Below are 16573 nucleotides of genomic sequence, written 5' to 3'. Positions count from 1 at the left end.
GACTCTCAAGAGTCTTCTCCAACACCACAGTACAAAAGCATCGATTCTTCCGTGCTCAGCTTCCTTTACATTCCAACTCTCACATCCTTACATGACTACCGGAAAAATAATAGCCTTGACTAGATGGACCTTTTTTGGCAAAGTAATGTCTCTGCTTTTTAACATGCTGTCTAGGTTGGTCATAACTTTCCTTCCAAGGAGTAAGTGTCTTTTAACTTCATGGCTACAGTCATCATCTGCAGTGATTCTGGAGCCCAAAACAATAAAGTCTGCCACTGTCTCCTCATCTATTTGCCGTGAAGTGATAGGACGGGATGCCATGATCTTAGTTTTCTGAATGTTGAACGTTAAGCCAACTTTTTCACTCTCCTCTTTCACTTTCATCAAGAGACTCTTTAGTTGTTCTTCACTTTCTGCCATAAGTGTGGTGTCATCTGCATATCTGAGGTTATTGATATTTCTCCCAGCAATCTTGATTCCAGCTTGTGCTTCACCCAGCCCAGCATTTCTCATGATGTACTCTGGATATAAGTTAAATAAGCAGGGTGACAATATACAGCCTTGACATACTCCTTTTCCTATTTGGAACCAGTCTGTTGTTCCATGTCCAGTTCTAACTGTTGCTTCCTGACTTGCATACAGATTTCTCAAGAGGCAGGTCAGATAGTCTGGTGTTCCCATCTCTTGAAGAATTTTCCACAGTTTATTGTGATTCATACAGTCAAAGGCTTTGGCATAGTCAACAATGCAGAAATAGATGTTTTTCTGGAACTCTCTTGCTTTTTCGATGATCCAGCAGATGTTGGCAATTTGATCTCTGGGTCCTCTGCCTTTTCTAAAACCAGCTTGAATGGCTGGAAGTTCATGATTCACGTATTGTTGAAGCCTGGCTTGGAGAATTTTGAGCATTACTTTACTAGCGTGTGAGATGAGTGCAATTGTGCGGTAGTTTGAGCATTCTTTGGCATTGCCTTTCTTAGGGACTGGAATGAAAACTGACCTTTTCCAGTCCTGTGGCCATCGCTGAGTTTTCCAAAATTTATGGCATATTGAGTGCTGCACTTTCACAGCATCATCTTTTAGAATTTGATACAGCTGAACTGGAATTCCATCACCTCCACTAGCTTTGTTCGTAGTGATGCTTTCTAAGGCCCACTTGACTTCACATTCTAGGATGTCTGGCTCTAGGTGAGTGATCACACCATTGTGATTATCTGGGTCATGAAGATCTTTTTTGTACAGTTCTTCTATGTATTCTTGCCACCTCTTCTTAATATCTTCTGCTTCTATTAGGTCCATACCATTTCTGTCCTTTATCGAGCCCATCTTTGCATGAAATGTTCCCTTGGTATCTCTGATTTTCTTGAAGAGATCTCTAGTCTTTCCCAATCTGTTATTTTCCTCTATTTCTTTGCATTGATCACTGAGGAAGGCTTTCTTATCTCTCCTTGCTATTCTTTGGAACTCTGCATTTAAATGGGAATATCTTTCCTTTTCTCCTTTGCTTTTTACTTCTCTTCTTTTATCAGCTATTTGTAAGGCCTCCTCAGACAGCCATTTTGCTTTTTTGCATTTCTTTTCCTTGGGGATGGTCTTGATCCCTGTCTCCTGTAGAATGTCACAAACCTCTGTCCATAGTCCATCAGGCATTCTGTCTATCAGATCTAGTCTGTTAAATCTATGTCTCACTTCCACTGTATAATCATAAGGGATTTGATTTAGATCATACCTGAACAGTCTAGTGGTTTTCCCTACTTTCTTCAATTTAAGTCTGAATTTGGCAATAAGGAGTTCATGATCTGAGCCACAGTCAGCTCCCAGTCTTGTTTTTGCTGACTGTATAGAGCTTCTCCATCTTTGGCTGCAAAAAATATAATCAATCTGGTTTCGGTATGGACCATCTGGTTATGTCCATCTGTAGAGTCTTTTCTTGTGTTGTTGGAAGAGGGTGTTTGCTATGACCAGTGCATTCTCTTTGTAAAACTCTATTAGCCTTTGCCCTGCTTCATCCTACACTCCAGCGCCAAATTTGCCTGTTACTCCAGGTGTTTCTTGACTTCCTACTTTTGCATTCCAGTCCCCTATAATGAAAAGGACATCTTTTTTTGGGTTTTAGTTCTAAAACGTCTTGTAGATCTTTATAGAACTGTTCAACTTCAGCTTCTTCAGCATTACTGGTTGGGGCATAGACTTGGATTACCATGATATGGAATGGTTTGCCTTGGAAATGAACAGAGATCATTCTGTCGTTTTTGAGATTGCATCTAAGTACTGCATTTTGTACTCTTTTGTTGAGTATGATGGCTACTCCATTTCTTCCAAGGGATTCTCGCCCACAGTAGTAGATATAATGGTCATCTGAGTTAAATTCACCGATTTCAGTCCATTTTAATTCGCTGATTCCTAGAATGTCAATGTTCACTCTTGCCATCTCCTATTTGACCACTTCTAATTTGCCTTGATTCATGGACCCAATATTCCAGGTTCCTATGCAATATTGCTGTTTATAGCATTGGACCTTGCTTCATCACCAGTCACATCCACAACTGGGTGTTGTTTTTGCTTTTGCTCTGTCTCTTCATTCTTTCTGGAGTTATTTCTCCACTGATCTCCAGTAGCATATTAGGCACCTACCTACCTGGAGAGTTCACCTTCCAGTGTCCTATCTTTTTGCCTTTTCATATTGTTCACGGGGTTCTCAAGGCAAGAATACTGAAGTGATTTGCCACTCCCTTCTCTAGTGCACATTTTGTCACAACTCTCTATCATGCCCGTTTGTCTTGGGTGGCCCTACACGGCATGGCTCATAGTTTCATTGAGTTAGACAAGGCTGTGGTCCATGTGATTAGAATGGGTAGTTTTCTGTGATTGTGGTTTTCTGTCTGTCTGCCCTCTGATGGAGAAGGATAAGAGCCTTATGGAAGCTTCCTGATGGGAGAGGCTGACTGAGGGGGAAACTGGGTCTTTCGTTATTGTTTACAGAATGTACTGAAAACAAAAATATTTCTTTAAAATCACATTAGTTTTTGTATAAAATCTTTTTTAACATAATGAATTTAATTTGTTTATATTATTTAAAAATTTAAAATACAAAATCATGAGTAAAACTTCCCTAAAATGTCCTTTTTCTATCTTTGCCTGGTTTTGACAAGATTTTACTACATTCATTACATGAACTGAACTGTTCCCTCTTTTCGTACTTTCTGGTACAGCTTTTGAATTATGTGTATGATCTGGTATTTTCTTTGTGGGAAGGTTTTCAACAATTTATTAACTCTTTAGTATTTATGCAATCATTCTATTTCTCTTATTATTTTTTTTTTGAGCCAGCTTTGGTAACATATTATCCTAAAACTGTTCCCATATAATCAAAATTATCCAGTTACTAGCATAAAGTTCTACACAGTATCATTTTATTCTTTATGTGTTTTTAGTACATTCTGTAAAATATTTATCGAGAAATAACATACACATGTTAAATATGTGTATGTTATTTAATGTTAAGTATATTGCCTGATGAAGTGTACTGCCTGATTTATGAAATTTTACAATGGTGTGTAACCACCACATAGATCTAGATATGGAATATTTTTAGCAACCAAAAGACTCCTTTCTGCCCTTTCCCAATTGATATTATGCCAAGGTAACTATTCTGACTTCAATCATCAAATTAGTTTTGCCCATTCTTAAATTTTATATGAGTAGAGTTCGGCAGTAGAATGTGTCTGATTCCTTTTTCTTTTTCACCATTCTTACAAGGGTCATCCAAGTTGTTACACAGCAGTAGCTCATTCTTCTTTATTTCCATGTAGTATTTCATTGTATGAATGAAATAAATACATGTCAATGTATTTATTTATTCTATTTTGACACTTCAACTGATTCCAGATTAAAGCTTATATGCAAAAGCTATTAAGAATATTCTTCTTCATAACTTGTTAAATGTATGTATTTATTTCTCTTAGACATAAGCCTAGAAATTGATGAATCACAGAGTAAGCTAGTAATCAGCTTTGGTATATACTGCCCAACAGTTTTTTAAAGCAAAATGATACTCCCACCAGTAAAGTAAGAGAGCTGCAATTGGTCTTCTCTCTTGAAAACAATAATTCATGCATTTTTTATTTCAGTTATTTTGATATGTGTAATGGTTTCCCAACTATCTTTTTAACTTCTACACATGTGAAGTTATGGTATTCATATTATTTATTTATTGCTGTTTTAACCTGATTAAGCTTGCCAGAAGTCTGTAAACTTTGTTAGTCTTTTAAAAAACTTCATGTTTTACTTTGTTTGCCTCCTTGTCGTTTTTATATTTCATTACTTTTTGCTCTTAATTTTATTATTTCTTTCATTTCTACTTTTTTACGGGGTTATTCTCTTGCTCTGGTTCTAATGTCTCAAGTTTGATGTTTACCTCATTGATATTAAGTTTTTTAAAAATTTCTAATATATATTTTTATGTTCTAATAACTTTCCCTGTCAATACTACTGTAATTTGTATCTTACAAATTTTAAGGGGTAGCTATTTTTCTGTTTGAAGTGTTTTTTAATTGCTATTTTCTCTTTGTTCCATGGGTGGTTTAATTTTAAAATTTATGGGGTTTTAAAGATATCTTTTTCATTTAACATGTGTTTGTTATATGTTGAGAATTATGATAGGAAGGGAGTGAAAGAGACCAGTTAGTTTACAAGGATAAGACTCGGACTGGAGAGAGAATGTGGGAGATGCAAATAGAAGAGAAAATATAGCACCTGGAGAGTGACTGACTCAAAAGATCAGGAGACCACACAAGATTGAAGAGATGCACACAATGGTTCAAATGAGGATAATTAGGGGAATGATGGAACACAGACAAAAACTGGAGAGAAAAGAGAAATTATGATTTGATCAAATGGCTAGCACAATGTTCAACTGGTAATAATGGCAAACAGGTAGCTGAAAATCTAAGATGGTACTTAACAAGAGGTTGCAAGCTGAAATTTGATATGTTAGTCATCTGTATGGGATAACAAGTCAGTAACAGGAAACAACGGCAAGGGAAGAGACAAACATATTAAAAGTAGAGCCCTTGGAAACATGCACACTTAAACGGTGAAAAAAATATATATAAATAAGAGAACTGGCTATTTAGGTTTTTTAAAAGCCAAAGGCTGCTAAATTTCTAGAAACAGAAAGTACAATAGAAAACTGCATCTGTATTATGTAGAAGGGGGTGCCATATAATAATAAGAAATCCAGAATGTAGCTTTCAATTTTGTTTCATTACTCCAAAGCATCTTGTATACTCACTAATCTCTACTTCGATATAATTTTAGCCAAAACGTAAAATGTTCCTGCTTAACAGAATTCTACCACTACAAAGGGTGATTTCAGACTCTTTTGCCCAGTACTCAAGGAATAAAGATGTGAAATTCAAGATTCAAGGCAGTATACAAAAACATTCTTCTTTTTGAATTCCAGAACTTCTACAAGACACTGTATGCACATGGAAGCCTCAGCAAAAAAAAAATCCAGAACTGGAAGTAAATACAGGGACAATCTAGGGATGACAGTGGTAGCAAATTCAACATGAGGTGCAATGATCAATGCATCACAGTGGATGGCAGGCAGTCACTTCCATGTTCCACACCCAATGCTTATGCCAGGGGTCATTAACTCCCCGTTCCAGTGCACTGTAGATGCCAAACAAATACTGAACACAACAATAAATCTGAAAGCAGATTAAACTTGGCAAAGCAACTAAGGCTATTCCAAGAGCATTTTGAATTCTACATGTCTATTTGGTCATGTAATTTTTCTATCTAATTTTAGAGGAAACTTAACTCATTTATTTTCACTCCTTTAGCTTAGCAAAACTTAGCACCAGCCATTTGAGATACAAAAACTTTGACATTTTTCGTTCAACCTCATATGGAAATTTTTATTATACAAAACAAATCAAAAAAGAATTCTGGAGCTTAAGTAGGCTCTGAATGGTCTACATGTACACTTCTATTTTCAGTGTAGGAACTATAAAGGAAGAATACTGAATTTGAGACACTTAAAACAGACCATCACACTGAAGATGATGTTGAATTGTTGGAAATTTCAAGTCTTTTAGCCTATTTAATATTTTTTGATTACACCTAATTTTAAAGCATCTCATTAGTTGTGGGTAAACTTACTTATCTTTGTGGGTATTAGTTACTAGATATACCTACACCTGAGCTTCCTAGGTGGCTCAGTGGTAAAGAATCTGCCTGACAATGCAGGAGACTCAGGAGATGTGGGTTTGATTCCTGGGTCAGGAAGATCCCCTGAAGAAGGAAATGGCAATCCACTCCAGTATTCTTGCCTGGGAAATCCCATAGACAGAGAAGCTTGGTGGGCTACAGTCCCATGGGGTCACAAAGAGTCAGACACGACCTAGAGACTAAACAACAAAAACAATACCTGCATATACATCCAAAGATGGAGTATACACTATTTTGTCCCTTTGAAGTACTGATACTATGTTGATTTATTCAACTGATATTTATCAAGCTCTTGTGATAAGCTGTTGGATGTTCACAGGTGAGAAAAGGGAAGATGGAAATAAATGAGTACAGAAAAATGACTATTTTAAAAGAAAATCTTTAGCAAGAGACCAGCTTTGATAAGATTTTTCAGGGAAGGCCCACTTGACAACTTAGAAAGAGCCAGTGGTACAGAGAAGCTGATTCAGAAGTACAGGTCAGGTGAGGAAGCAAGACAGGTGAAGACTCCAAAGCAGATGCCCCTCACCCCACTCCGCCAGAGGCTGGAAGGCTAGGTACAAAGCAGGAGGAGGCAGCACCGGAATCAGATGAGGGCAGCCAAGCTGGCCAGGGTGTGCATGGCCTCATGAACTGGTGAGAGGTTGGAATTTTATTTGAGAGAAATGGGAAGGCACTGAAGAATTCGATGTGACATCCTGAGATTGATGGACATGTCCACAAGATGCCTTCCCACTTCAGCAGGAAGAATGGACGAGAAGCAAGAAGAAGAGGAATTTCTCAGAAGGCTACTGAGATATCCTGAAATGACTGCAGCCTGGCCCACAATGATGGCTTTGGAGACAGAAAGAAGAGGATGGGATGCTCACTACAGGCAGAATCCACAGAACTAACAGATTAGACGTGGGGAAAGAGGGAAAGCTAGGGGCCAGGAGGGATTCCCTGGGTTTCTGGCCTGATAATTGGGTGTAGGATGGATCCCTTTACCAAAAATGATGCAAGTTTGGGAAAGGATAGGCTTCAGGTGAGAGAATCGAGAGTTCAGAAAGTACACAATAAACTTCGGAAGGCTAAAAGAGATACAAATGGCAAAGTTAAACTATCAGTGGAACACAATAATCTGGAATTAAGAGGAGAACTAGGCTAGAAACATATTTGGGAAATGTTAGTAAACACTCCAGTCCTCTTGCCTGGAAAATCCCATGGATGGAGGAGCCTGGTAGGCTGCAGTCCATGGGGTCGCTAAGAGTCGGACATGACTGAGCGACTTTACTTTTCTTTTCACTTTCATGCATTGGAGAAGGAAATGGCAACCCACTCCAGTATTCTTGTCTGGAGAATCCCGGGGACGGGGGGAGCCTGGTGGGCTGCCGTCTATGGGGCCGCACAGAGTCGGACACGACTGAAGCGACTTAGCAGCAGCAGTAAAGAAACAGTTACTGCAGCATGAATGGATGAGATGCTATGGAGAGAATAGATAACAGAAGAAAAAAAGGATTGAAGAATTCCTACACTTTTGGAACAGGCAGAGAACGAGAAATTGCTAAAGGCAGAAGAAGGAAGAAGACTTGGAGAGGGAACACCATGAAGTCAGAGAGGCGCAGCAAGGGGAGGGCCATCCACTCTGTAGAGTGCTGTGGAGGTGAACCTGGAGACCAGTGGCAATCTTGGCAGGACAGTAGCAATTTTCTTGAGAACACAGACCTTGAAGTGGAGTGGGATAACAACAATAGACCCACACACACTCAGAATATCGAGGACAGAACTTCAATAACAAAACAAGCCTTGAGTCCAAATGTGGTCAAAATAGGAGCAGCAATCCTATAGTGTACGAATGCAGAAGAACAACACAAATTTATTTAACACCTTCGAGGTTCCAGTCACTGAGTCAGGTGGGTTTCTGCATAAGCCAGCTGTCTTGCCACACTGCGCTGGGTGAGGAAAGGTTCTGGGACAACCACCAGCCAGACACGGCCCAGAGGTGTCTGCCTACGATGGACCCGGCATTGAGTTTGGAATTGGGAGGCCTGGATTCTCTGGGCCTCTTGTCTACCACTTATTAACTGTGTGACCTTAGATCTCTATTTATCTGAGTCTGTTTCACTGTCTGTAAAACAAGGCAGTTTAGCCAGATGATGACCACTGTCACTTCTAGCTTTGATTCTGTGGCATCGTACAGGCATCTAGGAATATGGAATTGGTAACCCTTGCAAGAGCAATTTCAATGGAATAGTGGCGATGATGTGAACCGAAATGTGAATATATAAGCCCTCAGAGAAACCTGGCTATGAAAGATCTTAAGGAAACGAAGGCAGATGGACACATGCTTTCAAGATCATCAGGAGACAACATTCTGAGGTTCATATGGGGCAGCACCTGACCAGGGAGCCAGGCTAGTGTCAACGAACTCCAAAAGAAGAGCTAACATTTACTCAACACGTAGTAAAGGTCAGTGAGTCTGCACGGTGTTTCATGTGTGGAAAACGCTAGATGTCCAGCGTTCTTCCTGCCTCAAACTCTCTCTGCCATTTATGGAATCATAGCAGGTACAAATTCATATGATAGTCAATCTTTGAGGAGCAAATGGAAATGAATAGGTTTCCCCCACCTCCCGTTTTTTTATTCAAAACAAAGTTTCCACAGCAAATGTAGGTTACTACTCATAGAATTTTGGTACAAAGAGAACATTTTTCACAAATTCAGAAGTCATCACACAGAAGAAGTGGGAATTTAAATTCAAGTCTTCTGTCTTCAATTCCAAATTTCTTCATCTCATAACAGCTACTTACTATTATCCTTCTTTAACTGTCACATACCATGTTTTTTCATCTATTTCTTGGATTATATGGGTTTATATAGTATTTATCCTTCTACAGACTATATCTAAATCCCTTCTAAATAGGTACTCTAGTCTGGACCAAATAACTGTCTTTTTCAGTCTTTGGAAGATGCATTCCAGTTTCTATCATTACCCTTTTGTGGCTGTAAGTCAGATTCCAGAAAACTCTAACCTGGTTCTTGACAAAACCTGGTATTCAGGTTTTATTATCTCCCAAGGTCTTCTTTTCTCTTCTGAAGCCTCAATCCTCAGCAAGAAGAAGAGAAGAAAATACCACCTACATTGCTAAGTCCTTTAATTTCCACCTAAGACATCTAAGTCAATGAACATACACATGATACTTCTTTTTGTGATAAAATGTAGTCCTACATGGCATGCCTGCTTTTTGGCAAACTCTTATGTAATAGCTTCACCTTTATTTCTGCTGATAAAAATTTCCACAATATCCACAATGAGAAGTCATAGAGGCTTAATTTGACTAACAAAGAATGAGAACAAAGTAAAACTATATGTCTTTCTCATCAATGCACTCTTTAGGCTCATTTTTGTAAAACTTTACGTATGTTTAGATAATTTTCTATGTCAAATCCAAATAGTATGGTCTACTTACATTTTTTTTTTATGGTGGAGAGTATCAGAAAGGAAGTAGGCACATAAAATTTTTATGATAAATAGCATAATAAAGAAAAACAGTAACAAGGGTGAAAATGTTGAATAGATTAGTGTACTGTTGAGGCACAAAGAAAAAATGTACAACTGAATCTTAATATCAAGTCAGTTAAGGACACTGCTACAAGTTATTATTAATCAGATTTAATAAGAAGGTATTCTTTCGCATGGAGTCATTTTTTAACCCTCAGTAGCTAGGTGCTTAAAAAACAGTATTGTAAGAATTAAAATTAAAAAGTACTTTAAAAAGTATTATTCTATGTAAGTGAAGGATATAGTTAAGCTTTATAATTATCATTAAGATTTTAGGTATAACTGAAGACTTGACCATTCCTTTAAGATAAATTTCCCTTGGAATTCCCTAGCAGTCCAATAGTTAAGACTTCACCTTCCACTGCAGGGGGCACAGGTTCAATATTGGTTGGGGAACCTAAGATCCCACATGCCTTTTGGCCAAAGAGTAAAAATAAATAGACAAATATAAATAAATAAATTGGGCCAAGATATTTAAAAAATACTATTAAAAAAAGGCAAATTTCCCAAATCAACTCTAACCAAATTAACAGTAAAGACTATTAATATGCCCTCCTTCATTTTTAAAATATTTCACCTCAAATGGTGTTATGTTGTTGTTGTTCAGTTGATAAGTCATGTTTGACTCTTTGTGATCCCATGGACTGTAGCCCACCAGGCTCCTCTGTCCATGGAATTCTCCAGGCAAGAATACTGGAGTAGGTAGCCATTTCCTTCTCCAGGAGATCTTCCTGACCCAGGGATTGAACCCGGGTCTCCTGCACTGCAGGTAGATTCTTTATTGTCTAAGCCACCAGGGAATTTCCCTAAATGGTACAATACAGAGCAGTTTAGAAATATCAGAAAATTTAAACCATGAACAGATAAGAAGAAATAGGCAAATTCCTTTCCAAAAACAATCTACTAAGAAACAAGAACTGAATTTTGCTTGATTTTAAATGCATACATACCACCACAATCATACACACACACATATTAATTAATTTTAAACCCCTTTTAGGCACTATTTAAATTAAACCTGAATATAAAAACCCTTCTATATACGTAAAGCATAACAAAACAAAAGAGAGGAATAATTTTCCAAAAACATGCTCTTTTTTTTTTTTTTTAAAGAATTCTTGCTCAAAAGCATTTAAAAATAAAACATTTGGGGAAATCTGAATATGGACTTATATAAGATAGTACAGATTTATTTCATCTCTTTAGCTGATTCCATGGACGGAGGAGCCTGGTAGATGTCAGTCCATGGGGTTGCAAAGAGTCAGACACGACTGAGTGACTTTCACCTTTAGCTGATTTCAATAATTTCTGGGCTAACGATACTGTGGTTAAGTAAGAAAATGCCCTTATTCTTAGGAGATATGTTATCTACAATTTACTTCCATGTAGCTCAGATTAATAAAAAAAAGGTTGCAAAGACAGAGAAAAGTCTGACAAAATGTTCCTATCTGGCAGATTTGTGACATGGATACATGAACACACACACACCTGTTCTTTGTGTTATTCCTTTAACTTTTCTCTAGGTTTAAACATCATGGATATAAAAAGTTGGGAAACATTTCAGTTCATATGATGACAGCTAGCAATATTTGCTTCCAAAGAAATGATTTGATCCAACACACGCGTCATGAACCCTTATCAAAACGACGTCCTTCCGGTTTGAAAAGATTTTGTTTCTTTAGAGGACAGAAAGGTGAGGATTTACTTGCGGAGGAGAGAGGGGAAAGCGACTTCAAAGTTGGGGAGTCTGCCTGTTCACACAGAGCCCACATCTGGGGAAGAGGGGCTCTGTGTTTGCCTTCTCGGCTCCCCCCTACCAGCTGACTGATGGCTATCTGCAGGGAGCTGCAGGGGGCCTGGGAGAGGGGGTGAGTGCAGAGACAAGATAAGGAAAAGGCGGTGACCCCAGACTGAAGGGAGACGGGTCTTCCTGGGGTTTTCATTTTGGTTGGATCTCCAGATAGGGGCAGGTAGGAACCAGGAGAGAGCTATTAGAAACCAGGTGATAAAGCAGAAAGAAATTATAATAAAACAAGCCATCCTCGGCTCAGCTTCAAGGAAGGATGATTTACAAAACTATTTCACCGTAAATGAACTTGTTTTTCAATTGTGGAGGGAAGGAACACAAAAGGACTCTTCAGCTAAGAAAATGTTCATTTTGAAAACCAGATCCAGAGAGTGAAGACTTGGGAAGAGAGCCTTTAAAACCAACGTGGAGCACGTGGAGCTTAATAAATGGAGGGGCTCTTAAAAATTCCTGTTGTGAGAAAATATCTTCCTCACCACCCAGAAGACAAAGACAAACAGTGAGGGTTGACAACGCCATATTAAAAAGCCATCCTTATCCAATTTGTTATCCACAAATATATACATTCTTTTTAACTTACTCTAAGCCAGCATGTCGGCTCATACCATCTCGCTTTTATGTCATTATCTCTCAGCCATACACACAAGTCGGATCTGGGGATTTCACCTCGCAGTGAAACCACACTGAGATTCCAGATCTCAGGTGGTGCTGGCATGAGAGCCGGTCTCTTCAGTCACAGAGAAGACCGTATCCTAGGGAGTCTGCAAGTAGTCCTACTTTGCACTACTCAAGCCCAAACTGCTGCTTCCCAAGAAGCAAGCCACCCTTGTTAACGGCCAAGGCGGAAAAACACCACTGCCCTTCGATCTAAAGCATCTCTCCGCACAGGACAACGAATCAAGCTGAAGAAAGGGTAAACCTACAGTGGAGAGGGATGTTTGGGGAGGCTAAAGGGCAAGCATCAGAAAAAGGCGAGTTACCTCATCCGATTGCGAGGGGCTGATTCTGGGCATGGGCGAGACTTGCGGCGTTTTCAATTGCGTGCTGTTGCTGTCTGGCACCAGCTCTCGGTGGACCGTTTGGATGTGGTTCTGGAGTTCACTTTCGGACTCAAATTTCACGTTGCAGCTGGAGCAGCGCGTCTTGGGGGCGCCGGCCTTGCCCTTGCCCTCCACGGCCCCCAGGTTCTCGGTCTGGCCCAGGCCCGGTCGACTGGAGCCGGGAGCGATGTTGACCCCGGGACTGGCGCTCTTACTGAGGTTCACGCAGCCGGCGCACAGACCGTAGGGCAGGCCGTTGATGTCCAGTTTCACCAGATCTTGCTTGGAACGGAATTCTTTGAGGCAGGACGCGCACTTGTACAGTTTGGGGACGTGCGGGCCGCGGCCCGTGGCCTGGACCGCGGCTCCGTTGCCCGTCTTCTGCATGTGGAACGTCCCGTGGATTTTGAGCTCCAAGGTGGAGGTCACCGTCTGCATGCAGACCACGCAGCGGAACCCCGTCAGGGAATTCCGCAGGTCGGGATGCATCTGGCAATGCTCCAGGAACTCCTCCTCGCTCTGCAACGGCATTTTGCAGATACGGCAGTTTCCCGTATCCAGGCTCTTACTGTGCGTGACCTTGTGTTCGGTCAAGGTCAAGAGCGAGGGGAAGCGCTCCCCACAGATGGGGCACATGTAATGTTTCACGGGGCCCAGGTGCGTCTGCATGTGCTCCCGGAGCCCGTTCTCGGAGAAGAAGGTCCGCGAGCACACGTTGCACTTGTAGTTCCCTTTGATGAGCTCCGCTTTCTTCTTGACGATGGCGCTCTCCCCTGGCCGGATGTTGTGGTCCCGGAGCTGATGGTTCTGCAGGAGCGTCTCCATGGTGTAGGCCGCCCCGCAGATGTCGCAGCCGTACATGGGCTCCGAGGTGTCCACGTCCTCCTCGCTGCCGTCGTGGCTGTTGTGGGACTCCTGGCTGTTGGTCAGCAGGGTCTGCAGCTCCACCTCCTCCTTCTGGCCCGGCTCCGAGGCCCCGTTGGCGCCGCAGTTGGGCGTCTTGGTGTCGAACACGCAGTGCTTCTCCCGCAGGTGCTTCTCCAGCAGGATGATGGCGTGGAAGGCCTTGCTGCAGAACTGGCAGTTGTACTTCTTGCTGTGCGTGGTGATGTGACACTGCAGCTCCACCTCGGTGCCGAAGGACTCGCCACAGAAGATGCACTTGTGCACTTTGCCCTGGTTCTCCAGGTGGTTGTGCTTCACGTGCAGCTGCAGGTCCGTCTCATTGCGGAAGTCCCAGTTGCAGGAGGTGCAGCGATACACTTTCTTCTCATTACTGTGCTTCACGGCCAGGTGGAGCTGGATGGAGACCTTGGAGTCGAACACCTCCTGGCAGAGGGTGCAGCGGAAGAAGACGAAGGTGTGCATGTCCAGCAAGTGTTTCTGCAGGTCGTCCACCGACGTAAACTGCTTGTCACAGCTCTCGCAGATGTAGTACGTGGAGGTGATCATGAAATGAATGGTCACGTGCTTCAGTAGGGACTCTTGGTTGGGGAACTCCTTGTTGCACTGAGGACAGGTCAGTTTCGGGAGCACGGTGTCCAGGTGGGTCTTCAGGTGAGTCTGAAAGCCGTCCAGGGATGTGTACTTAGCACCACACTGATTACAGATATATTCTCCAGCCTGCCTTGCAGGTGCCCCTCCTACCGCCTGCATCATCTTCAGAGATGTCTGCTCTATAGCCACAGGTGACAGGGGACTCAAGGCCCTGGATTTCTTCCCATTGTGGATATAATTCAGGGCCAAGGGAATGTTTTTATGATTCTCTTTGATGTGCTTGTTCAGTTTAAGAACACTGTTGAATATGGGGGAATTTGTACAATAGGAACAAGAATAGACTTCTACGACTGGCTCTTTCGGAGTCCCAAGCACTGGGGACCCAAATCGGGAGCCACTGAGGTCACAATGGACCTGTCTTATATGCTCTTCCAGCGAAGAGTCAGTGAGGAACCCCATGTAGCAATGGGGACAGAAGAAAGCATTGCTGTCCTTCGCCGCGGGGTTCGCAAATCCGTGAGAACATCGGATGTGTTCCTGAAGGGTGTTGAGGTCGTTGACAACTTCAGAGCAGAAGTTGCACTGGTAGACTATGGCGGGCAAGGCAGAAACGATCAGACCTGGGTCCTGAGCTTCATGCACCTGCTTAAGATGTTCATTGAGGTTATAGAGGGAGGGCAGTACCTCCAAGCAGTACTGACAGATGTGGGCCTGCTCTGGCTTATCTAAATGCATAGTTTTCAGGTGAATCTGCAGAACCGCCAGACTGGAAAACAACTGCTTGTTGCAGTAAATACAGCTGTAGGTGACCTTTGCCTGTTTACTCGAGGGGACGGTCATGTCCGGGGTCTGCTGAGCGGCCCGCTTCCTCCCCCGACTCTTTGGGATGGGTGGGGCGGCTTCCACCATGGTCGAGCTGTCCACTGACAGGTTGGAGTCCGGGGTCGTGCTGGACACGGAGGTGTAGCCCACCGTGACCAGGGAAGGGCTGTTGCTGTGGTTGCACGACTCCGGTTGCTGGTGACTGTCCATGTGGCTGTACAGCTCCTCGACGCTGTGGAAGCTCTCGGAACAGATGCTGCAGGAGTTCTTCTTCTCCCCACCATGCATCTGCTCCATGTGGTTCATCAGGGAGGTCTCCTCCATGAACAGCTCGTGGCAGTAGACGCACTGGAGGGCCGCCCGGTCCTCGTTCGGGGAGCACTCGGGGTGGCACTCGGCGATGTGCTTTTGGAGGTCTTCCGGGAAGTCAAAGCCTTCCTCACACTGACTGCACTTCTGAGTGTCCTTCATCTTCCAGTCCTCCATCCTGGAACCTGACTGGGAGCCGTCCTTGTTCCTCTCATGGACCTGCATGTGCCCGTGTAAGGAACTAGACGACAGGAACCCACGGCGACAAATGGCACATTTATATGGCTTGTTGGATGTGTGAGTCTTCAAGTGGATCTTCAGGTGATCACTTCTGGAGAAGGCGGCATCGCACTCACTGCAGTGGTACTTCTTATCCCCGGTGTGGAGTTTGATGTGGCGGTCTCGGCTCCGCTTGTGTTTGAACAGCCGGCTGCAGTAGGTGCACTTGAAAGGCAGCTTGTCGCTGTGACTCTGCTCATGGTGCTTTAGGTAGCTGAGACGGCTGAATGACTTGTCACAGAACTGGCACGGATACGGGAGTCCGGGGCCACCTTCTTCCTCTCCGAAATCGCAACCTTCTCCGTGGCTGGGGGAAGTCTGATCCTTGCTCGAAGGTGAGGAAGCTGGCCAGGAGCATGTGGGGTCATCCTCTACATCCACTCCATCTGCAACGAGAAGATGGGAACTTTTCACTTTCCGGGTCGAGAGTTCAAGAATGCGTTTACTGTACTGTTTCAACAAGTACACAGGGTGGGGCCAGCTCGAACCTTGTGAGGGGAAGAAAAAGGAGGAGAGACTATTTGGATGGAACATTTTCAAATCTGAGCCCAAAGCTTTTCTTCTATGTTGACTTTTCACTGGCTTGTAAAATATAAAGTGATATTAAATAGTTCGATGTCTAAATTACCCCTTTATTACTTTTTATCATTCTTCCTTAGGAGCAAGGTATATATTATGCATTGACAATTTTATTAAAATGCAGATTTTAATATGTTTAATGTTTCTTTTGTATTCATTCTAAAATGATTTGCATATTACGTGAGCATCTGAAGGACCAAATGAAAAGAGGAAATATTACAAGAATGATTTAAAATTAATGCAGTCAACCCAGATGTCTAATATTTAATAAAAAATTCCCTCTGCATTTTGCTTGTTTTTATAGGAAAAGGCAATTCTGCAGGCCAAAATCTTTTATGGGGTTCTTATTGATACAGACCTTATTGCATTCAGCAAAAAAATATTAAAAAGTAAGCACATGAAAGAAGACAGAAAACACAATAATAATTATGTCTTGTGTAATAAAAGACAACCAGGATTTCT

At 42.1% G+C, this 16573-nt stretch overlaps 1 protein-coding gene across 6 annotated transcripts in view; it reads right to left on the bottom strand.

Annotated features, from left to right (window-relative positions):
* Positions 1-16573, bottom strand: part of ZNF521 (zinc finger protein 521) — an 865909-nt gene that overhangs the window by 161457 nt on the left and 687879 nt on the right. For all 6 annotated transcript variants that reach the window (XM_081562746.1, XM_081562747.1, XM_081562743.1 and 3 more), the window contains one exon: positions 12566-15918. In XM_081562746.1, coding sequence (XP_081418872.1) covers positions 12566-15918 — 3353 coding nt within the window. The remainder of the gene's footprint in view (positions 1-12565; positions 15919-16573) is intronic.

This window comes from Giraffa tippelskirchi, chromosome 14 (genome assembly GCF_054371585.1).
Source record: "Giraffa tippelskirchi isolate mGirTip1 chromosome 14, T2T-mGirTip1v1.2.pri, whole genome shotgun sequence".
NCBI classification, from domain to species: domain Eukaryota; kingdom Metazoa; phylum Chordata; class Mammalia; order Artiodactyla; family Giraffidae; genus Giraffa; species Giraffa tippelskirchi.
The sequence above is the reverse complement of the archived record's forward strand: the minus strand, read 5'-3'. Positions and strand labels throughout refer to the sequence as shown.